We start from the raw sequence: 26,670 nt of genomic DNA on the forward strand, positions 1-26,670 counted from the left end.
TATGATAAAGTCATAATCTAAACTTTTGCTGGCTATTTATCTGTTGATTGAATAATGATCCATTAATTCACTTTAGAGCTGCGACAGTTAATTGATTAATCATCGATTACTTAATTAATCGCCAACTATTTTGATTATCGATTAATCAGGTCATGTAGCTTTTATGGAAGAAAATATCCAAATTCTCTGATTTCAGCTTCTTACATGTGAAACTTCTCTGGTTTCTTTGCTCCTCTATGGCAGTAGAGTAAATATCGTTGGTGTGTGAACAAAACATCATCTTTGGAGTCATTTTTCACCATTTTATGGACCAAACGACTAATTGATTAATCCGGAAAATAATTGACAGATTCCTCGATTATGAAAAGCATCGTTAGTTGCAGCCCTAATCGACTTATCACTGCATCATTTGACCTGGTCTCGATCCAGGAAGGTCGTCGAAGCATTGTTCTGGACAAAGAAGACCGCACACACACACACACACACACACACACACACACACACACACACACACACACAGTAAAAAAAAAAAAAAAAGTACAAAGAAAGACATCACCGTGATACCTGTGAACCGCCAGGCTGATGACGTCAGGCTGATGACGTCAGCAGTGTCACATTCCTCCGAGTTTTTTTTTCCGGACAAACAAAGACGAGGCTTGTCGGGCCGAGCAGCGGAGAGAGGAAGACGACGAGTCTCGATCCGTCTAAGTCTCACCCCCGATCAGTTCGAGTGTGTCTGCTCCACAGGCGAGGTAACTTCCATTTTGTTTCGAACAGCTCCGTTGTTCCGTGGGATGCTGCGCGACTCACTGTTCGAAGTTTAACTGCTCTCTTGTCGTCGGGTTTGAAGCGGCACATTTCTCTTCTTCCGTTTGGACTAAATATATTAAGTATATACTTTTATATATTTCAAACTTTCATTCGGGGAAAACCAAAATGATCATAGTTAAGTTTTGTCGCTGCAAAGGGTCAAAGGTGCCGATCGCGCTCGTTTACATCAGACGGACATTTGTTGACGTCATTACTTGGTGTTGGTCGGTTAATCGTCAAATATTGAGTCGATTAAGTCATTTACCTAGAAAAAAACAACACAACTGAGTTCCCCAGTACAGCTTGGCCATAGTGGGACGGTATTTTGCCTCTGTTCTGCTTGTACTTATGTTTTACACTCCATTGTGTTTCCTGGACTCAGGATGGCCGCCAAGGTCAGCGCGAGGTCAGACGAAGGCCTGATGATGATGCAGGAGCTGGACGACCGGCTGAAGGAGCAGATCGACAAGCTGGAGCACGTTCGCCTCGCTGCCGTGGAGCTGAAGGACACCTTGTCCGAGGTGCGTCTCGCCCCGTACACCTACACGATCACGACCGTTCCAATCGAAAATTCATGTTTTAAATTGAGATCTTAACCCTTTTTGACGTTATCTTCTTGTAACGCAGGGCGACGGGGATCTGACCCAGTCTATCGCCGACCACCTGGAATGGTTGAATCACTTGTCGGAGAGAGTGGAGACTCTTCACATGAACACCAGCGTTTTTGTTCAGGTAAGAAATTAATAGTTTCTAGTTGTATGTAACTTACTTACTTACTAATTCAGAGCACGAAAACCTTAAGGGTCATGTGTATACTAAACAGTAGTCACCGCATATAAATGACTTGTGAAGGGAAACTGAGTGACCATCTGTAGGAAGGTCCGCAGACAGTTCTGCTATTCCATAAAAGTAAAAAAGAACAGGTCACTATTAATAGGGCCCTATATTTGTATTAAAAATTACTGCACATGGCTGTTATATTTAAAATTATTATTGAACTGCTGTTTTGAAGCCTTGAGTTTCCATATTGGTTTTACTGCAAGCAGAGGTAGAATTAGGGGTGGGAGGTCTGACTGAGAGCTCATCCACTGCACACCCACCTACACCTGCAACCATACACCTATTGGATGGACCAGCTGTCCATCAGACTGTATCGACGCTTCATTATATATGGCGTTTTATCGTCTATTTTCCTTTTAATGGGACCACAATTTACCAAATGAGCACCATGTTGTATTGAAGAAGACTTGGAACTAGTGTTTGAGACCATAAACTCCTCAGGAAAATGTTTGCTGTCATTATAAATCAAGTGAGAGTAGAGTCATTTTCTCATAGACTTCTATAGAAACTGACTTCTTTTTGCAACTAGCAAGTCGCCCCCTGCTGGTAATTCCAGAGAATTCAGAGTGCTTCATTTATATTTTTGAATGTCAGAAAATTCATTTAATCCCCAATTTCCAAATGTGTTGTCACCAGAGTGAAAAGGTGAGCAAGCAGTGAAAAGAAAAGTTTTTAATCAGTTCTTACCAAGAGTCCTCATCAACCTATTCATTGAAATCTGGGATATGAAAACACAACGGACAGGGTACAGTGAATTGGTGTCTCTGCTAATTTCTGCTTCATCTATTCTCCAGATGAATCCCAAGCCTCGTGCATGGGCTGGGAAACAGGGTTCCAAACACGGCTCCCGCTGGGCGCGTCTGCACCAGGCAGAGGACGCCCAGTCTGAGTTTGGATGGTCCCCGATCCGCACACGGCGAAACAGCGACGCTGCCTCTGAAATGTCTTGTAACTGGTGACCTGCTATATTGTGGCTAATAATGACGTCATAATAAGCTACAACATATTGAATGTCTCACTTCCACCAAGTCTTTACACATTTCACACACATTTTTAGTGAGTCATTTTCTCTCATTGTCAAGCTAAATTTCTAATTCTAATTTAATAGTATAAGTTTAATAGTATACGTTTTTTTATGGCCAGTATTTTTGTTTTGTTGAACATGTTATGTTTTTGTTTCCAAATAAACACATAGCTATCCAACCCTGTTAGTGTTGTGTAATGTTTGTTCCCCTTGATGTTATTAAGTTATGCATTACTCAAATTGAAGAATAAAGTCGTAATATTACGACCACAAGTCATTTCAGAAGGAGAATTTCAGAAGATCAATTGAGGAATAAAAATTAGGAATGTGGATCATGTCCTTAGGTTAAGTACTTTAGTTTAGGAATAACAGATAATGAAACACTTCATCTTTTGCCAAATCAGTACCACATTAACATAAATAAAAGGACTCTTTAATGATTGTGCAAGAAGCCGTGTCTATTCTGAACAGAGAATCACACAGACTTGGAGGAAATTGCCTCTTTTGTGAAGCAGGAAATGGCTTTATTTCTCTCGAAATAACATTACTTTTTTCCATTCAATTATGACTTTACTGTCGTGAAATTACTTATTTTCCTTGAATTATTTAGACTTTTTCTCATAAAATTATGCCGTTATTCTCAAATTCAGAACTTTTTAAAAATTCCTCAATATGTTCATAAATATCCGTCGTACTCAAAGTGATGGTAAAAGTAAAGTAATGTCTAATAAATCACTATGAAACGTGGATGTGGGTCAGTAGAGGCAGCGATGTGCCGCAGGCCGTCTGGTATGTAGGAAACCCAGAAGAAGTGTGTCAGTGGTGCTCCTCCAGCAGGGGTCGCTGCTGACACCCGCTCCTCCACTATGTCACTGTTGACCAGCACAGATTTAGATAAAGTTTTGGCAGAAGGCGAGGATGGAAAAAAGCGGAGCTGCTCTGTCCTAAACATACAAACGAGAGATAATAAAAACCAGACTGGAACTTGAAGGAATCAAACACATGTACCCAAAAACTATTCAACCAAATAACTCCGGAAAGTCTGTTTTAAAACAGGATATAGGTAATACCTAACTAAGTCTGTTGGGGGCGATAATGCGCCACACGGTCGCGACTCGCTAGTGAAACCAGAAGAAGAAGAAGAAAGACGAGGAGGAAGACGAAGAAGAAGAAGAAGAAGAAGAAGTAGTAGTAGCGTGGGTGATCGTTGTGGAAGGAGCGTCTGATTCGCTGAAGTAGAACTACGTTCTGTAAAAAAAGGTTCCTTTGAACTTATTTTTTGTATCGACATTGAACGTCGCGGACACCGAGTGAAACGCCGGAAGACATGGCAGAGAGCGACTGGGACACGGTGACTGTGTTGAGGAAGAAGGGGCCGACCGCTGCTCAGTCCAAATCCAAGCAGGTTAGCACCAACACCTCGCTTCGTTTGTGTTTCCGTTGTTTCTCCCCCCCGTGAAGCATGTTCTCATCGGCGGATCCTTCCTCGGCGGCCCTCGGCTTGTGGCCAACGCGTGTGACTGATGCACGGTTCGCTTTGGCTTTGATTGTCCCGTCAACAAAACTCTCGCATCGTTGTCATGCGTCCTGCCATGCGAACTGTTGTTAGCTTTAAGGCTACACGCTCGTCCTCGGCAAACCAAACCGCACCTCACCCTGAAACACGTTTTAACTCCGCCCGGGCGAGACACCGTCCCGTTAGCCAGCCGGTGAGATCTTTTTGACGGGTGAGCAAAAGAAGCACTAGCTAGCAGGCTAACCTGACAAATGGTTACTTAGCAGTGGCTACCAGCGGGCACCGCTTCGTGTTGTTTCAACTGAGCTGTGTGTGTGTGTGTGTGTGTGTGTGTGTGTCTGTGTGTGTGTGTGTGTGTGTGTCTGTGTGTGTGTGTGTCTGTGTGTGTCTGTGTGTGTGTCTGTGTCTGTGTGTGTGTCTGTGTCTGTGTGTGTCTGTCTGTGTGTGTGTCTGTGTGTGTGTCTGTGTGTGTGTGTGTGTGTGTCTGTGTGTGTGTGTCTGTGTGTGTGTGTCTGTGTGTCTGTGTGTGTGTGTGTCTGTGTGTGTGTGTCTGTGTGTCTGTGTGTGTGTGTGTGTGTGTGTGTGTGTGTCTGTGTGTGTGTGTGTGTGTGTGTGTGTGTGTGTGTGTCTGTGTGTGTGTGTGTCTGTGTGTGTGTGTGTCTGTGTGTGTGTCTGTCTGTGTGTGTGTGTGTGTGTGTGTGTCTGTGTGTGTGTGTGTGTGTGTGTGTGTGTGTCTGTGTGTGTGTGTGTGTCTGTGTGTGTGTGTGTGTCTGTGTGTGTGTGTGTGTCTGTGTGTGTGTGTGTGTCTGTGTGTGTGTCTGTGTGTGTGTCTGTGTGTGTGTGTGTCTGTGTGTGTGTGTGTGTGTGTGTGTGTGTGTGTGTGTGTGTGTGAGAGTCATGCGATCCTCCCATGCAGACGCCTGGTAAAGCCTCCTGTCTGTTGCTAGACATCCCACACACACTCCCTCCTCCTCCATAGCGAAGTTTAGAAATGATACAAACGCTCGTATGACACCAGCTGTCACAAAACGTTCAAACATTGTTGATATATCGAGTGTTTTTGGTTGAAGCAGTTTGAAAGGTGTTACAGTGTAACACCTTTCAAAAGTAGTATTGAAGTCTACTTTTATTTTAAGTGCAGTCCGGGTTGTGAATTTTAAAGCTGTTCACATGTCCATGTTCCCTGCAGGCGATCACGGCTGCTCAGAGACGCGGGGAGGACCTCGAGACAACCAAGAAATGTAAACGTCTGCTTTCTGTTGAAATTTGATTAAGGAAACAAGTTATGATCTGTCCAGATGTTCCCCTTAGCCCAAACTGTAATTCTGCAGTCAAAAACTGAACAGGCAAGGGGTGACTGTACCTCTTCTGTGTTGTGATTATGCTGTTTATTTATTTTTTGTCTACTTTCCCTGTATAATTTCCCCCCAACTTTACTCGGATCCGCCCGCTCGTCGCTCAGGGTCCGCTGGGCAGAACAAACAGCATCTCGTGTCAAAGAACACGGCCAAGCTGGACCGGGAGACGGAGGAGCTGCACCACGACAGGGTTCCCCTGGAGGTGGGCAAGTACATTCAGCAAGGCAGACAGGAGAGAGGCCTGACCCAGAAAGACCTGGCCACCGTGAGTGTACACACGTCTCATATACCAACATGCACGATATCTGAATTTTTGGGGCCAAAACCAGTTAACAGACAAAAACACCCCATATCAAATATCCGAAAATCTTTCCTTTATCTCTAGATTAACTTAATCGACCACTGCACTCAGTGCATTCTGCCTGGAAGCCTGGTATTGGCTTAAATGGATTGAAAATAAACATAAAAGGGTAGTATTTGTTGCATATTAAATCAGTAATGAACCAAATATTATTATTAGTGTGAATTCGGATGTATTAACACTAAACACAGAAGTTTCGCATTCCTGTGTAGTTTTTCATGGCTTAAGGGCCATGTGGTTCAAAACAATCTTAAATTATTATTATGTAATATCAGTATTATTATATATTCTCTTTTCCCACAGAAAATTAATGAGAAGCCTCAAGTCGTGGCAGACTACGAGTGTGGGAGAGCAATTCCCAACAACCAGGTCATGGGCAAGCTGGAGAGAGCAATTGGTAAGAAAACTATTCCCTTTTTTTCTTCCTCCCATAAATAAATAAATTGTGTTTATTAACACTTTGTCTGTTGTGTAACCGGTGTGTTTCATCGCTTCACCTTTAATCTGCATGAACAGGGCTGAAACTACGCGGGAGGGATATTGGCCTACCCCTGGAGCCAAAGACCAAGAAATGAACAAAAGCCTCGAAATCAGCCCCCCCCCCTTATCTCCCTTTAACTGAAACCTGAACCCCCTTCCCTCCCCACCTCCCAGAACTCTCCTCTCCTCTCTCTTCCTCATCCCCTCCTCTACCTGGGCTGATCTCACCAGTGTCCTGCCTGAGGACCTGGTGATCCACTGCATTACAGGCTGCATAATAACAAGTCATCTGAAAACACTCTCTTGACACATACTGAAACGAATGATCGATCGAACGAACGCATTCTTCAACACAAACTCGGAAGTTCCGTGAATTTCTTCTCACCTGATTTCAGGCTTTGGCATGATAAATTCAACTTTATGATTGTGATGTAAAATCATTTCAAAGTCTTTTTCATGACCAAACAAATGGGTTTGACTAACTGTAATTTTGAGCATGATGTTAAGCCATATGTGCTTGATTGCATCTCTTCTCTTCCCCCCACACACACACTTGAGACAGTGGGTGGATGTCATTACAGTGTTTTAAGGCTGTGCTTTGTTTTGATCTGAAAAATAAAGTTGGGCACCGCATGACATTTCTGGGTGAGTTTATTGTCACTGTAGCACAGTTTTCTGGAATATTCCTGAAAACAATTTCTGTCTGTTCATATTTAAGCTGACTGAAACAGAACTTGGATTTTTGTCAGTCGTAATCACGGACAAAGAATTCTGTGTTCTCTCTCTCTCTCTCTCTCTCTCTCTCTATATATATATATATATACATATATATATAAATTACAAAGAGACGCACCCAAACAAGTATTTTGAATTTACATAATCTTGAAAACGTTTTTTATAACTTTTGTGAGAATAATTTGGAAGAAAACTACATTTATAATAAAAAACTACAGCTGGATTGTTGCGGTATTATACAAATTGTTTGTGAACATGCTGGCAGCATAAAATATGAGTGTAGTAGCAGTATTGAGCCACTAGATGTCAGAATTCTACAGGAAATAGTTTGTGACTGATCCACTGTCGGTCAAAAACATTGCATCAAAACTTTGTGTTGCTGTTCAATTTTTGTGCTTGGCTCTGACTATTTGATATAAAAATGTTCTAATGTTAACATGCACGGTTTTTCAGGTCCATTAATGGGAGTATTTTTTTATATTTTATTACCAAAAATAGATCTTTCCCTATAACTTAAAACGTTTACAACTGTTGATCAAGTATAGGGACATATCTCAAAACACAGTTAAGAAGTGAATGCTATTTGCAGAGACATTTTGAAATGTCTTTGATTTGAAAAATGAACCATATCTTAAAATAGAAACAGCTGACACTGTCCTTGTTGAAGCGTAGCATTGAAAAACTGACTTTCAATGCTCTCCATTTTTCTATGGTGCCTTAACTTCATACCATGGGTTAATCCAAGTATGACTTTTGCCTTCTGTTTTTATGAAAGATTCATGGACCTTATTGTTGCTGAAATAACTAAGGCAGCAGGCAACAGGAGGAGCAAGGGCATTGGAGAAACTTGCAGGAGCTTAAAGGCTCGTGCGAGAGCAGCAGATGCACAACAGAAGAGCAAGGACACAGGCAGGGGACAAACCTCGCTGTCCCGCATCTCCATCGACCTTCATGTGCACATTCTCCCCAGAGTTGAGTGAGCTCACTCTTAACGGGCAGCTCTGTTGAGCTGATGGAGCTGGGGGGAGGGGGGCCCCTCTGGGCTACTGTCGCATCAGCCATGCTTTAACAATGTGAACCGAGCGAGTCCTGACTGTCAATTTCGCCTGGAATCTTTCACAGATAACTTTCCCTCGAACCAGCTGAGCCAGCCTAGCTACCAACTTGAGTACGGAAAGTGCTGATAGACGGGGAAAGGTGAGAATGTGTTAAATATGTTAATGCAAATGCCATTTAAGTACACGCTGTCGTGTAAGTGGGGAGGTTAAACACTGACATGTGCATAGTAAGATATCTGGTGCCTTCATATTGGGTGCTGCAGAAGTATTTTTTTAATGTGCGGTTCATGTGCAAAAAAAAGAAGTGGTCGGTGTATTTTGTGGATAAATACAATGGCAGGAGATTGTAGCATTCATAGACGATGTAGGCGGATGGTGTAATTGACAGTAATTGCAAAGTAATTACGCCTGGAAGTGATTACAAAAAAAGGGGAGATAGGGAAAATTTCGGTCAAATTGCTATCGACTTCCAAAGTCAGACCAACAGGCTGAAGAATGAAATGCTGCGAGTGAACATGTATGGATGAACAGGCAGTGTATTCCTCTAGGAGATAAGATTTTACATTATGTCTTATTCTATGTCGTCAGCCACAAAACTGCACAAGCACCAAATTTGTATTTTTATATTGACCTGCAGCCTACATTGCACTGTATTTGTTATATTCCATTTTATCTTATTAAACCTTAGATTCTGTTTTCTATTCCTATTTTATTTCTTATAGCATTTCCACCTTGTAAAGCTGTGTCAAAATTTGAATTTCCACTACGAGGGATCAATAAGACCTTATGTCTTTAGACGTTTGTATCCTGGTAGAAGAAGCAAATTCAGCTTTGAGGTACTTGGAAAGAGGGGAGCGTTTCAGAGTGGATTTTTCTTGAACACACCCACTTTATTTCACAACGATGTCTCTCACAGAAGTTGCATTTCTGCCATATTGATACTGGAGTTGTGTGCGAGTGTGGCGTCTTTGTTTTTGTCCTCTTTGCTCCTGTGTTGAGAGATGCTCTGATTGGAAGCACATTTGCTCAAAACAAAGTATGCAACCTCCTGACCGGCGGTCACTCGACAAACAAGGAAGGGAGCCTTGATGTTGTTACTGGGGGGGGGGGGTTGGATTCTTGCTCAACAGGCTTCTTCACTCGGCGAGAGTGTCTGTGTGAATGGGAGAGGGAGACTCGACGGCGTTCCTGGAAATGCCATTTCATTGGTCAAAACACCATAGCAACATAGTTCCACCTATGACAAGGGAGCAGCCAGTGGTTTTTTGAAGGAGTGATGTGGAGCAGAAAGCCACATGAGGGGGGGTGAGGGTAGAGTGGGGGCGCAGCTCTGGGGGAGGGATGGGGGGGGGGGGGTGCGAGAAAGTCTGCGGTCTGTTTTGGCCCGAGGCTCCAAAACTCAAATTGAGATTCCACAACACGTACAACCTGTTGTGCTGATCCGCACAATGTGCTCCCTGTCTCCCCCACGGCAGCAGACGCTGCTCCCACACCCGGCTGATTTTAAGTTTATAGCTTCCTCCGGCCAGTACTTTATACCCTGTTTGAAAAACTAATTTGCCTCTAATCCTCACATGAGGAACAACAGTAGCTAATGAATAAACCCGTTTAGAATTCAACCTCACATCAAAAGTCTTCGTAATGACTGACTGGCCTAACTTGTGTTTCCCCTTTCACCTTACAGCAGAAAATACCAGACCAAGGATTGTGTTCAGCCGTCAGACTTCACTCTATTGCTTGATGCTAGTGGCATTCACACATTTTTTTTCAGTCTGCTATTATAAGTCTTGCAAAACATACAGAATATAAAATAGCACAAGAAAACATAACAAAGGGAAGTCATGCTCCACGTTCACAAGACCTGCTGCCTCAAATCCTTTCTACATTAAACGTCTGGTAAAAAACATAACATGACACCGTTTGTTATGATGAAAAAGACTGATGAGTTCAACCATATGGAAAGTATAAAGTACTTAACACACAACATGAAATAAATGTGTTGTAGCAGTTCATTAATACTGGGTAAGCCAACATAATATTAATAGCTCGATCATTAAAAATGGATGGATACAAAGAAATAATTCAAACGGCGGATGATGCTGTGAGAAAAATATATGCACAGTTTATTGATAGATGCAAAGAAGTGAGGCACACACACAAAATCAATCAAATCACTAATGTATTAGTTGTGAGATCAGACCACGTTTTTCTTTTTCCTCTTCAACATGAGCAGTCGTGGACAAAGACCGACTCAATTCTTCACTCTGCACTTCCAGGGAAAAAAAATCTCAGCCAATAACTTGAAACTTTCTCTGCAGCCGACACGGGACATAGATGGAAAAACAAAACAGGACCAACTGATGGTGCGCCCCCAAAAAAGAATAACTCCATAATCCACATATGAAAATAAACAGAAATTCCAGTGACTACTACAGGATAACAAATCATATCATAAATATATATTTTTTTAAACTGCTGCTCATATTCATGGCTTTTTAAGACCTGCTTGGGCTCATTTTCTTTTTCATCATCTACAAAGAACAGTACAAAGTTGTTTCTCGAGCTTTCTGTGAAAGGCCAGTTTCACCAAAGACAACGATCAGTAATATTTACATTTGGCGTTCAAGTCACTGTAACACATACAAACAAAAATTAAAAAGGCACTGTGACAAATGTCAAAACATTTAAATATATGCTAAAAGTAAGCCTATGGAACCTGTCCTCATCCGTTCGGTGGAAGCAAACGCTTGCGTTGGAAATGGCTGTGGCAATTCAATTCATACCGGGTCGTGTTGTACAGTATGGATTATCAATAATTTATACTGAGTCCATTTATTTTGCAGTGCTGTCTAACGAGGCCTGAGGTAACACACACACTTATGTAAGATTGCCGTGATAGTATCCAGTGAGGAACAGGCATTCACTTGTTGTGGAACACTTTACGTCCGTTAACAACCTCATATTTTTGATCAAGATACATCCGGCAAATAGAAAAATTAGCTGCACATTTAGACGGGACACAGCGTAACTTTGCAAAGCTTACAGAGAATAAGGTTATGAAATGAATCTTTAGCCTTTTTTGAAAGTGGTAAAATGTTTCAATTGATATTTAATAAATACACAAAATACAGTGTCAAACATGAAACTTTGGTAAGTGTATTACAGAATTATGAATACTGTCCACGTTCTTCCTTTTTCTACTGTTGTATTCATCAACATCGCTGCCACAAAGTGATTCTAGTCTGCACGTGTGATGTTTCAGCTATTTCGTCTGTACGTCTTTGAATGTACGGCCGTCTTCAGGTCAGACATCGTGGAGTGGACAGTCTGTGGAGGGATTCTGTTTTCTCAAAGTTCCGAGTGGACGGCAAGTTTGATGCATGGCCTCTCATGTATGTAGCAGTAGCACAAAGGATCACGCTGTCCGGACCCATCCACATAGCGTCGAGACAGTAACTTTAGCATCATTGGTCTTTCTCGAAACAAACATTCACACGTACGCGCTTTTAACCCTGCAGCCGTTACTTCAGCAAGTAGAGCAGCTCGGCGGTGTGGCAGAGGGACAGAGGGTGAGCCGAGGAGAAGTACTGACAGCACAGCCAGTCCTCCAGCTCCGCGTTCCTCTCAGGCTCCAGTGAGCGCTCGGCGAACTTCATCATCAGCAGGGCTCGTTTCACGTCCAGCCAGTTGAGGAGGCCCTCGTGTCGGGAACCGTCGACGAAGCCTCCGCCCTGCCCGTGTCGCTCCAGCTGCTGCTCCATCAGGTCCTTCCTGGGGCCCCAGAGCAGGCTCTGCAGTATGCGCTTGGCCTCCTGAATATGGATTCGTTTGATGGGGTCGGGCTGGAGCAGCAGCTGGGCCAGCCGCTGGAGGCCAGCTGAGTAAAGAGAGACGGTCGGGATGGGGGGCAGCTCCTCGCAGCGGTAGTCTTGTTCCTTAAGTGCTGGACTCACTTCGAATGGGTTGGGTTGGTGGAGCAGCTCATAAATCAAGATGCCTGTCTGGAACTCGTCAAACTTGCGGTACTGGGCCGCCGAGACGATCTCGGGGGCCAGTCTGGCGTGGTCGCGTTTGGTGCGGGGGTCCACGCTGGTGGAGGCGGCGTCCTCGGGGGAGCGCCGTTTGGCCTTGGCAAAGTTGCTGATGAGGAGCCGGGGAAGGTGGCGCTGATTGTCGGCACCACTTGAACCATTAGTGGTGTTGTTGTCATTGTGGGTGTGTTGGGGGAACTGGGACTGCCTGCGGTGATGAGGCACCAGCAGCAAGTTTTCGAGGCAGAGGTCGCGGTGCGTGACGCCGTGCTCCTTTAGGTGCTCCAGGCCGCTGCAGAGCTGCAGGAGGAGGAAGCAAACGCGGCGCTCGTAGACCTCCGGCTGACTTTTATGGAATGCCTCCCACTCCCGAGCGAATTCAGCTGCCGTCTGCTGGGGGATCTCAGGGGTGATGACCACCACTCGCTCTCGGTCTACCTTCTGGCCCGGTGCAGGTGCGGAGGGCTGAGGCAGCGGCGGAGCCGGCCTGGTGCGCGGCGATACTTCCTCAGAAGGCAGCATGCTCTGGGGGACGCAGGCGATGAAGTGTCCGCAGTCCTGCTGCAGGTTGAAGTGCGTTGGCATGGTCTGCTGCACCGACAGACCATAGAGATGGCCCTGTTTGGCCTCCGCGGAGGGACTCTTACAGATCTGTGGAGGTATAAACACAAAGGGCGGTGGGAAGAGGGCATGAAGGGAAGGAGAAGAAAGGGACAGAGAGGAGGGGAGAGAGGAATTCCACACACACAGAGACGGAAAGGGAGGGGAGCCAAGAAACGCAAGAAAGAAACGCTTGTTAGTTAGAGGTTCCAAGGTCAAGGAAACTCAGTTCCTGCTCTAACTAATAATTGTCCTTGATGCAGATTTAAACTTAACTCTCAACTTTTTTTGACCCACTAGATGAGTTTACGACAGGACTGTTATTTTTGTTCAAGCAGTGGGGAAACTTGGTTAAAACCTGCCACCACAATTTGATTCAGCATGTTCTCATTTTGTGCCGGGGTCAGATTTACTGGACGAAGATGTTCTTACAGTGGTGACACGCCAGTGCATAAAAACACAATCAATGCTGGTTTCAGATTTGTCAAGGACGGCCTCATACTGCATTTTGTGTGTGTGTGTGTGTGTTGGCTTTTAAAACAGCGGTTTGTCTGAATGTAAATCCTGCCTGGAATGTAAAGATTAATCAGGCCTGGAGATATGAAGCAAGAGTGCGGGCGACCCGGCCGAGGCACGACAGTCACTGTACGGACGGCTGCTGTTTTGTTCAGCACTAACGGCGTCGGGACAAAGGTCAGGCAGACTGAGTCCACACCCGTCTCTTTCCTCAGCGGTTGTTTACACTACACGCCTCCAAGGGTTTGTGCTGGAGTAGTTGGACCATCCCAACTGTAGCCCGAGAACAAACGCAGACCACGGCCCCGTTTTTAATCTCCTCGGTCCATCCTCACACTGTTAACTCTCTGCTTAAAAGAACAGTTTACGACGCCAACTGTGCAAATCGTTCCTTTAAACAACAGAAAAGGGAGGACCACAACTTCACAGAGATTAAACATGTGTCACTGCAGCCGACCACCAGCCCACGCTTGTTTACAATCCCACACTCGTGTTCTGAACTCGGTGTTCCACAGCGAGGTCTTCCTTGCATCGATTAAAGGTTCACACATCAGCAACTCTTGAATATTTAAAACTGCGTGAGGTATCAAGGGGGCGACGGGGCTAAAAATATGGACATCATTCTGTTTGCTCTCGAGCATTAAAGTTACAATCCTGAACATTTTCAGGAAGTCGAACCCCGTTTTTCGATACTTTCACACACTCTCTTCTCCATATAGTAGTTTTCATTCATGCCGTTCCAGTGCCGGATTCAAATTTGGCCTGATGGCTCCCACCTTTGTGTAAGAGCTGTTTTAAGTCAATGCCAATGCAAACCAAGCATTTCCTACTGCTGCTGCGGCGCGGCCTTTACTGTGTGGCAGCCACAGGCAACACAATGTATTTGTCAACAAAGTTAGCGGTGACAGGCATCGTTCATCAAAACCCATCTACAAAACAAGGCATGTAATTTTCAGCATTTTTTTTCTAAACGATGGATCAGCTTTAAATATCACAGGAGCCGCCACGATGGGTTCTATGAAACGTGGCATACTTTACCGCGCCGTGTGGAAAACTGCTCATGGTGCGGTGGAGGAATAATCATTTATAATCACTGACTGATATCTTGAGCTCAAATCATTTGACAGCACAGTAAATTGACAGAAAGTTGCTCTTTGGTTGCATTTCTGAATAAACAGTTGCAGTAAAACACAAAAAAAGTTTTACAAAGTGTTTTAACAAACACATATTTAGCCAATTTCACTTCACAAAATACTCAAATGTCTAATTTAGATCTTACCTTTACGGCGTAGGAGTGGCTGGGGTCGGAGGCACAGGCAGCGGAGTAGTACACGGCGTCTCCTGCGTTGCAGCTTGGCTTGCTGGACGTGAGTCTGAACAGAGACCAGTTGCTCTCCTCGAACCTCAGCGGGTTCTTCTGGGAGCGGGTGAAGTGGTCCTCACACTTTAGAGCCAAGCGCCGGAGAGACTCTGCATACAGGCCTCCCAGTTTGGAGTACACTCCCTCTCTGCTGTCCATGTTACTCAGGAGGGTCTGGAGCTGCAGGCTGGAGCCCAAATTCGGTGCCGGACCCTGTTCCGAGGCGGAGAAGGGCGCGCTGAGCTGGGGCGAGGAGGAGCAGGTGATGCTGCTCCGACAGTTGACGCCCAGGCGCCCTTGAACCTTCAGCGGCTCGTCCAGTGTCCGGGACCTTGAGGGTCGGCCCAGCGGGGCATGACAGCGCTCCAGGGACTCGTTGGAGGAGAAAATGGGCCGCGGGTCAACGGGGCTGGGCGACAAACTGGAACGGGAGCCGACGTCGGCCGGCCGACACACGTTGCTCTCTGAGCCGGTGAACGGGAGGCGTGGGTAGGCTCGGACGAAGGGTTTTCCATTCGTGCTGTCGGGAGCCGAAACGGTGCGGTTGACCATTTTTTTCTCTGGGAGTGGCGGCGGCAGGCTACTCGAGCTGTTGGGGCAAGGTGGGTGAGGAGATCCTGGAGCTGAGGCGGCTGGACTTCTGGCAAACGGAGAGGAACAAGACCTCCGCGTGGCATCCCGACAATCTAAACAAAGAGGAAAAAGAAATGACATCAGCTGGTCTGCCAATCGATCATCAAACATGGAAGTACAGGGTCCTGTTTGCAAGAGGAACAACCTTTGAGTACTAATGCTGCAGTTGAGTTGACGAGATCACTAGAACCACGGCTGTTCATACAGGAACAGTGAGAAAAACGCAACTTTTTTTAAATGTTAATGAAATCAACAGACATATGTCAACTTGAAAAAAAATGGAAACCACGACACAGACCGACGGCTCCTGGCAGCTTTTCTTTTCAATGTCTTTGTGGATTCACACCATATATCCCGTGTTTCTCACTGTCCTCGTGGGCTAAGCACACAGACTCACATATTCCTCGGTGACAGCTGTGAGTGTGATTTATTTACCTCGCCCCGTCTGTCAGTGCCTGCTGCTTCGCCCTCAGTACAAACACATACCTCGTTTCCTCAAAAGAGCTGGAACTCTCCACGATCCAGTGTTCACGCCGACACTCCGAACATCTTCCGGCCGAAAATGATCCATTTGTCGATTACAGACTTAAAGTTGGAACTTGACATCGCGCTCGAGGAGACAGATACTGGGATAATTGTGCGGTGCGGTCTTCAATAACTGCTTTCACAGAGCAGGAAGATTGTGAAGTGGGGAAAAAAAAGTGCTCTGTAGGACGTAGCCAAGCCCTTTTTCCCTCGTTATCATCCTCCATAATTATCTCTTCAAACAACATTGCACAGGAAGTTGTGGCAATTACAAGCGTCTCAGAGGTTTAAAGCTGATATGTAAAGGATCACAGTAATTTCTTATGAGGATGGTTGTCATTCACTCATGGCAACTTCTTAGGTTTGATGACAAACAGAAATCCACCACAGGTCAGAACATATTCTGGATGTGTGGACGTAACGAAAGAATAGGAGAAGAGATAAGCTTTCAGACGGCTGCTGTTAAACCTCGCAGCACTCCCATTTCTCCTTTTTAGTGTCGTCGCTCAGTTTCACTCTGGACAAAGTACACCTTCAAAGTCAAACGTGACCAAACAGCGTCTGAACAGCAAGAGACATGTTTCCCCTAGCGACTCGTATAAATAGGCCTATCAGGTATCAGATGATGCTCTGGATTCCGACAATTAAAAACCCCCCGTGCAAGTTTTTATTGGTGTGAAAGGGGCCTGCCCTGTACCCATGCCTTTTTTTCAATAAACCCTGGACAAAATTGCAGCAAGAGTGGTACTCACCAGAGTCAGCAGCCAGGTTGTCAGTGGAGGCGGCGGGTAGGCTGGCGCTGCCCAGGCCCCATGGAGATGAAGCAGTACTCTCTGCTGACCCTTGTTGGCTGCAGCGGTCCAGCTCCATGTTGCTGCCACTCAGCTTACTGGACACTCTGTAAAGGAAGAAAAAAAAGTGACTATGATATCGCAGACAAAATATAGGCAGACATGCAATCAAGAAAAAATCTCTGTAAAGTTTTTTGAATAGCTGTCTGCGCGTGTGTCTCAACTTTTCCAAAACATCAGCGCCCGCCGAGAGCAGCGTGCCGAGACAACTCGTCCGTCGGTTCCGTTGCGGCGACAGAATATTTTTCTGTTTTACGAATGTGGAACCACTCCACTCCACTTCCTCTTGACATTTTCTTATCTGCGCCACAGTGTGTCACTCATAAGTCCGTGACGTGAGCACGCTGATTTTAAATGACGAACAAGTGCTGTTAGGATTAGTTTCCCTTCCTTATTATGGAGTGGCCACACTTCTTGATTCAGTGTTGACTCAGAGCTGCAACAAACGAGCCTCACTGAATCCCCACACGACATGAGTCTAATGGATTTGCTTTAATTCCGATACAGGAAACAGCCTCAAGTATATCACTGGTCGTATCTGGCCCCTTAACGTGAGGCTATGTCACTATTACTGACCAGCATCCACAAGTGGCAATGACAGGATTAATGGCACATTGGATTTTCCTTCATTTCCCAAGATTTTAACACTTTAAAGACACAAGGAAGAAACGACAAACACGTCTCCTGCTGACATACAATATGTTTCCTACTGGTTGTACTTTTGCACAGGTAGGGAGCATGGAAAAGGACTCCTGTATTAAAATCAAATACATAGCAATATCTATCTAATACCAAATCTATAGGGGCGGCTGTGTCCTTGGCCAACGCACTTAACCCTAAATTGCCTCTTGATGACTCTTCTGGCAGTGTATGAGTGCGACGGAGACAGCGCCGTGTGTGTGTGTGTGTGTAAATGGGTGAGTGTGACCAGAATAAATACAGTCCATTTAACAGTACGCTTAGCTACTGGAGCAAGTAAAGTCATAGCAGCGAGTAACGCAGCAGCGGCTCGTGAGCACAGGAATGGTTCATTTTATTTCTCGGAAATTCACTAAATGAATCAAAATTAAATTTCTTTCCTTCCACTTACGCAGAGGCTTTGCCGTCATCCTTTTGGGTTTGCCTGTCCACCGCAATGGCCACTCACACCAAAAGGAACTGTGCATGAGGAGACTATCTAATCAAGGTGACCAATTAGGCTGAGTGACAGCCATTCACTTGTCTCATTATACCCACTAATGGCTTTAGGGGAACACGGTCCCGTCCCCATCCCTTCATCTCCCTCTCCTCTCCTCCATCACAAAAATGACTCTGCTATCCGTTTATCCGCTGGCCCCTGACTTCAATTCCACCATAAATCAGCAGAACAAACAGACGAGGAGGAGAAAGGAGAGAGGAGAGGAGCACAGGACGGACACAAAGGGGCCAGGCATTCCCCGTGGACACTAAAGCCAAAGGATCCGCTATCGTTTTACGGACAAAAGAAGCGTGATGAAAGGCACGAGGACAAATCGCAATGGCTGCGGGGATTATGAGTCCATGAACATGAATGCACCTGTGCATGTCTCACTCCAGATCTCTGAGATTTGTGTCCAAAACATGGGATTTTCCGGGGTGAAGGAATGTCGGTGCCTGTGTCCCGTGGGAGGACGTGCGAGACTGAATGAGCCCTCGGATTAAGCGCACACAGATAAAAAAAAAAAGGAAGACCTTTGACGAGGACTGCATGTTTTCGAATATGGAAACATGTAGGAGCCTTAAGTAATACAAGTTTTCATTATCAGTTAAGCAGCCTTTTCTTTTTTGGGGGGTAAATGGTTAATTGGTTTATCTTTTAAATGTCAGAAATAGTGAAAGATGCCCATCACATTTTCCTAGAGCCCAAAGTGACATCATGAAATGACTGTTTTTACGTTTCTGTTGATCAATTGATTGATAAATTGTATAATAATTACGTGAATACAAGCAATTGTTATCTGCAACCTGACCGCAAGTATTAAAACAAACGGGGAAAAAAAAAATCAAGACACAAAAATGCACCTTTCACCATTTGATCACCATGCTTGGGAGGCTTCCAGTTCCAGCCTCGACATCTACTCATAAACATCTCGATAGCCCGTTTCCACAGAATAGATTCAAATAATTTCCTTTGCTGAAACAAAGTCTACGTGAGACGTCACCATCGCCCCGGGAAAAGCCCGTCGGACGAGGTTCGTGTTCTGCAATCAGCCCGGCAACGACTTGATTTAGAATGTAAACAATCGTGTTACTGTAATTGACCCGCTGGAATCAGTTGATGCGTGTGCTATTCTGATTGGTGTGTGTGTGTGTTTGTGGTATTAATAAAGCCGTGTGAGAGAAGCTGGGGGGGGGGGGGCGTTTTTTTAAAAAGGAGATCAGACTGGGGTTACAGCTAACTAGGTACAGATCGCAGTGAGCCGGTGTAAAGTGAGACGCAAGCTCAACTGCAATGGTGTTGGTGATGTTGTTGTTGTTGTTGTTGCGGACCGGGCTCGCACGACCGGTTTCCCTTCCCCGACTCTTTATGTTAGGGCCTCCTCCGTGGTGAACGTATGAAACGATGGCGTATGAGAGACAGAGTACTGGGAGTCCATTACTGACGCCCTTGCAAAGACACACTCTTACAAAGACACGTTCGCTTTCTGGGGCGATTTTATGTTGAGACTCGTCAGAACGGAAGCGGCTTACGCAGCATTAAGAGTGATGAAACAAAACACCGTCCTCCTGATCACGCCCTTTTCGCATTAAAGTCAGATTAGTGTCATTGAGGTGGAGTTACATAGGACGGCAGGCTGACTCAACAATGTAATGCAATCCTCTTCGGCAGCGCACACGACCTCTGTTAGGGTGAAAATGCCACGTTTTTTGATGAGTCCGAGAGAAACTGATTTAAAAGTACTTCTACTGGACAAAAAACGATATTCTAAGGTTTCCGTTTTTATAGATTACATCCTCTTGTGCATGTTATCCAACCTCTATGTTATAATACAGTGCAGTGAACACAGACGCCCATTGTTTCTTTCCCAGAATTGCAGGACAGCGACGATTGCTGCACAGTGATATAAACCAAAGGTCCATTTCATTTTATCTGCTCCAGCCTTGTTATCTTCATCTCTGTCAGGTAAGCTCCTTCCCTTAGTCCTTGCAATCCACCGTCCTTTGTCGCATTCCATCAAATTCTGCAAAATTAAATTTTGTTGCGCCTCACCCCAGCACACTCTCCGTGATCTATTCAACTTCCCGCCGTCTTCATTTAACCACCATGTTAATCTGCGCTCAAGATAGGTTCAAATGAGTGAAACAGCCTCGATAGAAAAGGATTACAGGAGTAGAAGAGCAGTGCCAAAGACGGAGGAAACACAAAAATTAGCAAACAGCTGACCACGTGTGCTGTTTGCCAACTGCACCATTCATAGGCACATCTGGATGTTCGCTGGTCGAGCTGTGAAAATAAGACGAGGCCTCCGCTCGCCAACGAAGCCACTGTGGTTTAATCCGATCCCTCTGAGACACAGTCAAACTCCGACACCACTCTCCTGCGTGAACAACAGCATCGGCATTTCTCCGACGAACGATTGTTGTGTAAACTCGTAAACCTTTAGCATCTTACTGTAGACATCGTTACTGTAGACATCGTTAGGAAAAAGTCGTTGCCATCCAGTTGCCTACCTCATGCTGGAGGGGCAGAGGTCCTGTCCGGGGCTGGCGGGCACAAAGTGCTCCTGGATCAGACCGGTGGCTCTCTAAAGCCTCGCCATGTGCAGTAACACAACCCTGGTCGAACGCGAGTCATGTGTGTATTTAAAGTCCGTCTCAGCAGGAAAAGCGTCAGCGGCCGTTAGATGCGCGAAAATGAAAGCACCCATATCTCAGATGTAGCCTTTACTCATTGACCTAGTGGTTCACTTTATAGGGCTGTCAGATGGAGATGAAGAGAGGGAATCAGGACGGCTCTGTGGAGGGAGGGGCAGCACGTCTTGGAATAGAAGTTTAGAGGGGAAAAAAAGAGAGAGACAAACCAGGCAGTTCAAACCCAAAGCAAGCTCGATGGAATTGAATCCACGTGGCCGATCTATAAATTCTACTTCTACTGTCAGCAACCGACTGCCAGACTGGGGCAGTTTGGGAGTTGCCAGGGGCAACAATCTGTTCGCTAAAGCCCCTCCCTTTGGCAACCTTCACTGACCAGTCGACACGCCTTCCATGTTGAACACACACATTGTTACTCATACACTCATGCATGACACAGACCTGCACAGACACACACACACACCCACACACACACACGCACTTCTTAGATTGCATCCAGATTAAACACATTTTCAATTTTAAAATGGTGTTTTTAAAAGAAAAGGTCACACAGTAGCTTCACATCACAAATAATGTCCGTCCATAGCAAACACCTCACAGCGCGTATCACATGACCATTCACGTGACACTGGTAATGCGTGTGCTGGTGTAAACAGGAAACGGATTGTCTGGTCTGCAGTTACTTTCTCAGTTAAAGAAAATACTACGTTTGCGAAAGCAATGGAGAAAAGTAAGGCTGTTCAGCGCTGGTAGTCGAGTCGTGACTGATAAGAACCGATCAGGAGGCAAACGTGGGTGTCAGCCTTTTTGTTTCCAAAAGTCAGTCTCTACTCGTCCAACCAAAACCGGGCCATTTCCAAAATGTCTCAGTTTTAGGGTCTGTATGGAGTAGTATGGACGCCTTGCGTGAATGTAGACAAAGTAAGCGTTTAAAAAAATGTTGGTGTCCATTTAGCCTTAGGCCGACCCATCACACGATATGTACCTTGACATATTACAAGGGGTAATAGAAGGACATTTGGGTGTTTCCCACTGTGATCAAAGGCTTTGGGAGGCATCTCAAACCATCTGTGGCTTTTAAATGATTCAGCACATCAAAACACTCGCTTCACGGGGTGCATGTACTCCATTTTTTTTTCTCCCTTTCATTCCACACAAAATACTTTTTTTCCCCTCAGTAAATCTCAGTCATGAAGTTTCGGTTGCTTTGTGAGCACAAAATTAGGATTCTGTGTTCCTGGTGCCCAGGGCACACTTGTTGATTATAACAAACTTGAACCCGCTGATAAACTTGGAACCCCAGGAAGCCACAACTGTCGCCGACTGGCTCGAGGCGTGTTCCCACATGTGCCTCAACAAGGTGTATTTTTATCGGCGCAGAATGTCGGCAATGTCATAACAGGAGAGATGACTCCTTGCTAGAATTACCACAAACATAAGGGGCCTTGAAATGTGATAGGTGCAATCTGTGTTTTTGATAGTAAAAACGGTCCCGCTTAGCTTTTTGCTGACCCTAGCAACTCAAGGTGGCGGAGCATCTGCTCGTCTTGAGGAAGTCACACTTCGTCGTGACCATCCCAGACAAAGCGACGTTTATTCTGAGGCGATCAGTTGATGCTCTAATAACTGCAACGCAAGGCCTCTTCTCTGTTTCTGCTTTGAGTAGCTGACTCAGACAGTGTGTGTATTCTTAGCCTCCTGCAGACTCAGGTTAAAGCATGTGTTCAAACGCTGCCGCTGATAAATGGCGTTGTAGGCTAGGAGCCTTTTGTAGAGTAAGTCACGTCGGTGCAAGTCTTCAACAATGGTGAATAGTTATTATTCTTCAGTTTGCCATGAAAAATAACCAGGACATGCGACAACGAGTAAACACGACTTTAAACCACAAAAATGCCAGCGTGCATCTGAACACCTGCTAAAGACAGATTTGTCCCAGTGTGACAATATGAATGGAACAAGGCCTGTTGTTTTTATTGTACAGTTCTGTCTGTTGTGCTGCAGCCAAAACAACATTTACAGTAACGTGACACAGAGGAGGACTATCAAACGGGCCCATTTTGCGTGTTTATTAGAATTGAAGAAGTCACATTACGAGCATGAATGGAACAAGGCCTGCATTGAGGAATACGCCTGGACAGTTTGAATGATCACAAGGCGCGAGAATGAAGGCTGATTCAAGGCTGAATAATGATGCTGTGAAAGGAGAAGGCACAGTCAGACTCAAACAGACGCCTGATGGTGCATGTATGTGCACCATCACGGGCAATATATTACAACTTATATTATATAAGAATCATCAAAGTCCCACCGGAGAGCAAAATTCATCTATGCTTTTAGACTAAGTGCATCTTGTATGTGCTAAATTATGTAATATAATGAAACCACACCGTCATGACTGAATTACAGTCCCATTAATTTTAATGCAAGTCATGCTGCACTGTACTAAACCTGATGACAGGCAGCCTCTACACAGCCGCCTGACTGTAAACAATATTTAAGAAGTCTTCTTTAAGACGGCAGCTATAAATTCTGTACTCTGCCCCCTTTTTTTTTTGCATAAATCGTATCATGAGAAATGTATAATAGGGAGAAAATTACATATAAACAAGTTTTTTTTTCATGGCTGAGTGTTTTCGGGTGAACTTAAGTAAAAAGTGAAAACACCAATTAGCATTTAATGAAAAATCGAACACGAGGAAGCGGCATAGTGACAGTGAAATGCATTAAATAATCGCTTAATCGTGTAAGTTCTTTTTTTTAGAGAAGGATCTTTTCATCTTTTGGTCACCGCTTTCCTAAACAACTTTACTTAAAAACATGTTTAAATTAAATAACTTGGTGTTTTGTGCCTGTTGGTCTGATTGTCAATGTTACAGCACAGCAGCTTGGGCTCTGCTAACTTCAGAGACATGTCAATACTTCTGACATTTCTCTGACAACATGATTAACGGAAAAAGATGAATCTAGAATGAGAAAATAGACTCTTTATTTTTTCCATTCATCAAATGCTCTCCTGCCCAGATACAGTACTCTGGTTCTAACCCTAATTAAGGGCTAATAGTCAGGTGTTTAAATGCTGTTCTTACCTGTGCAGTTTCTTCGGTGGGGGAGGTGGTGGATTGGGCTCATTATTGGCAGTTCCCTTCCCTGCTGCCAGCAGCTCTGATGAGCTGCCATGCAACGGTTGCTTGGCTGGCATGCTCCCGTTATGCTTGCCCTCCTCCTCTGCACCGGTGCCTTCAGTCTCCCCCTGACAGGCACCATTGTTGGGGGGAGCCGGGGGGGCCGTGCCTGGCTCTGTCATCGGAGGGGGGCTGCTGTGGGCCTTCCAGTCCCTGGCCTCCTTCCAGACAGCGGCACCATTGACCAGGCCCGTCACCCGAGTGGTTGTTCTCGGTTTGCCGGCCAGCTTCTTCTTCTCACCCTCCTTCCTCTCTCTTTCCTCCTCCTCCTCTTCTTCCTCAATGCAACCGTTCCAGCCAGAATTGTGGTGGTGGGGCTTGTGCCAGCGTTCGGTTGCTGCACTGTGCTGCTCTGTGTGGACCTTGAAGTGGCCTTCTCTAGCAGAGACAAGGAAAAGCATAGGGAGCTCAGGGAGAGGGACGGGAGATGAGATGGACGGTGAGAGGCTGGAGGTGCCTAGTTTGGGGAGATCAGGAAGAGGGACTGGAGAAGACATGGACGATGAAAGGCTAGAGGTCCCCAGTTTGGGGGAGCGGTTGGTCCTCTTTGGTGGAATTGGTGGACTAGACTGAGGCTTGGGGTGGAGAGTGGGGGTGAGGCTGGCCTCTGTGGCCAGGGAGGGTGCGCTGTGGCTGGGACTGGGCCAGCGGAAGGTTGGGCTGCTGGGCTCTTTACGTGCCGTGGGGCTAAAATGGCACTGGGTGCTCACCGCTGAATCTGGGCTGCTCAGGTAAAAAGTCCTGTTGTTCTCCTCTGTGTGAGCAGCCATTACAGTAATGGTGGCCCATTGACTCTCTCCTGAAAGCTCAGGCTCAGAGCAGGACATGTTCTTACTCTGGATTTGGGATTGTACTCTATTTCCTTGCGGCCTGCGCTTTTTCTTGGTGCTCTCTGCATAAATGGGTTCTGAGTCTGGCTGTCCATTAGGAGAGTTAGGAGGTGACTGTGGGCTACCCACAGCTGGTGGACTTTCAGGGCTTCTTGACCTGACCTGTCTTCCTCCCGATCCCTCTGCCCCAGGAAGTGAATCTGTACTACTACGATAAGAACAAGAGGAGTCCGATAGGCTGGTCTGTTTAGACAGGATGGGAACAGAGTGGAGGGCTGGAGGGGGACTGTGTCTAGTGGTGTCCACACTAAATGTCATTTTGGGAAAAGTGGTACAAGTGCTGGAAGTCTTAGTGGTGACAGTAGCAGTACTCCCACTGCTCGTACCATTGCTGTGAACTTTGGGAAGACTGGAAGGGACAATATCCACTGACGAACGCATCTCCACAGATGCCTGATGGGTCAAACTACTTCCGTTGTAAGTGCTCTTGGTTCTTATAGCAGTCGTACTACTCTGCTGCCTTCGGTTATCTCCATTGGCATGATTCTTTAAACTCTGGGAACCTCTACCCTCCTCCTGGGTTACAAAGATATTGCCAACGATCATGGAGTCTTTGGGCAGGATATTGGGGGACAAGGGGGCAAAAGAAAAGGAGTTGTTGTAGTCCATCTTGGATTCAGGACTCTGAACCGCGTCTCTGTGGGCCTTGTTGCAGCCATTACTGTCAATATAAAGAGACGACAGGTCCAAGAGCTTCTTCAGGCCCAAACGCGCAACTGGGCTCTTTGTGCTCTCCTGTCACACATAAACATGAGTACATATTAAAAACAGATACACATATCCAGATAGAACGAAAATGCTTAGGTTTGATACATGGAAGAGAAATTTAAGAAATGTACCTGCTCTATGTTCATGTTAACATCAGTCGACTCGTTGGTGTCAAGGCTCATCATAGTGGGTTTGACAGCGATGGTTGGCTTGCTGTATGGTGAAGGTGTTGTTACTCCAGCTTCTTCATCGCCTCCCAGGCTGCTCTTCAAACAAACACCTGGCACGCTGCCACCCAGGCCAGTCTTGTGTGCGCTAAGCGGGTGGAAGCAGTTCTTACAAGAGCCGGGTTTCCACACGTGTTCTGCAAAGTCGCTGCACGCTGACATCTTTGGTTTACTAAATCTGACTTGGTCAGGAGTGGCTGTGGAAGGATCTGGCTGATACGGGATGAAATCTCATGGCTGGACCACAGAAGGTTGCAACGTCACAAGATGTTGATCACACGGCAGCATGTAAAGAAAGAAAAAGAAGAATGAGACACATTGTTGAGAGCATTCATCTCCAGCAGTCTATGTAATTGCTTTTTCGTCTAAAAGATGCATCATAACCATAATCCCACTACGATTAATGTAAAGGCCCCACCTTATAATAATTTCTTCTTCCACAAACTATTTAGATTTTCAAAGCATCAAACAGTTCAGGCGACTGCTGATTTTGCCTAAAGATGAATCAAACCCATAAACTGGTTTGGTATAATTCTGATGCTGACTTTAATAAGTGGATAAGATTTAAGCCCCATAAAATGCAGTTTCTTTTCTCTTTGTCAGTATGTCATGAAAGTCTGTGTTTTCACTAATTATTCGACTGTTTAATTCTGCAGCAATCACTGACCTAATGATTCTGAGGTACAAAGATTTTTCTGATTTGGGACAAGGAGAGCATGAGTTTTAAATCTGGGATTAATTGGAATTAGTACCAGAAAGAGAGAATAGGTTAAATTTGTACATGTGATTCCCTGTGGAATACTTAATCTTTAAAAAAAAATCTGGCAACTAAAAAAAGTTTAAATGTCCTTGGAACTGTAAAGGCAGTGATGAGGGAGTCCAGGCTAACAAGTGTCTCCAAGCTCATAGAAGACCTCCGTTAGGATTCGAGGGTCATCTGCGGATGTAACTCAAGAAGAGCCGGTGTGTGCTGCGCTACTTGTTCCCATGGCCTCCTAAATTAGAGGGAATGTGGTTTCTGTTCGACCAAAGGCCCTGCAGGGGTGAGCCTGGTGACATAAAAGCCCTCCAGAGTCCTCTGCAGCCCCCCGACACACAAGATGAAGACAGAGGAGCCTCAAGCATCCTGGAGGT

The 26,670-nt window shown here is 45.4% G+C and overlaps 2 protein-coding genes across 2 annotated transcripts in view; one reads left to right on the forward strand and one right to left on the reverse strand.

Moving 5' to 3' along the window:
- Nucleotides 1–3,818: 3,818 nt before the first annotated feature.
- On the forward strand, nucleotides 3,819–7,027 carry edf1 (endothelial differentiation-related factor 1). The gene is made up of 5 exons (XM_035608850.2): nucleotides 3,819–4,079; nucleotides 5,380–5,431; nucleotides 5,653–5,813; nucleotides 6,213–6,306; nucleotides 6,426–7,027. Exons 1-5 carry the CDS (start codon nucleotides 4,002–4,004, stop codon nucleotides 6,482–6,484), a joined length of 444 nt encoding a protein of 147 aa, XP_035464743.1. The 5' UTR covers nucleotides 3,819–4,001; the 3' UTR covers nucleotides 6,485–7,027.
- Nucleotides 7,028–10,279: 3,252 nt separating this feature from the next.
- The window catches only part of LOC118284783 (inactive tyrosine-protein kinase PRAG1), a 19,335-nt gene continuing 2,944 nt past the window's right edge, over nucleotides 10,280–26,670 (reverse strand). The window contains exons 2-6 of the mRNA XM_035607824.2: nucleotides 25,441–25,773; nucleotides 23,616–25,336; nucleotides 16,600–16,745; nucleotides 14,609–15,375; nucleotides 10,280–12,864 (exon numbers count right to left, since the gene is read on the reverse strand). Of these exons, the coding sequence (XP_035463717.2) occupies nucleotides 11,704–12,864; nucleotides 14,609–15,375; nucleotides 16,600–16,745; nucleotides 23,616–25,336; nucleotides 25,441–25,698 (4,053 nt within the window). The 5' untranslated portion in view covers nucleotides 25,699–25,773 and the 3' untranslated portion in view covers nucleotides 10,280–11,703. The remainder of the gene's footprint in view (nucleotides 12,865–14,608; nucleotides 15,376–16,599; nucleotides 16,746–23,615; nucleotides 25,337–25,440; nucleotides 25,774–26,670) is intronic.

Source organism: Scophthalmus maximus, chromosome 20 (genome assembly GCF_022379125.1).
Source record: "Scophthalmus maximus strain ysfricsl-2021 chromosome 20, ASM2237912v1, whole genome shotgun sequence".
NCBI lineage: Eukaryota > Metazoa > Chordata > Actinopteri > Pleuronectiformes > Scophthalmidae > Scophthalmus > Scophthalmus maximus.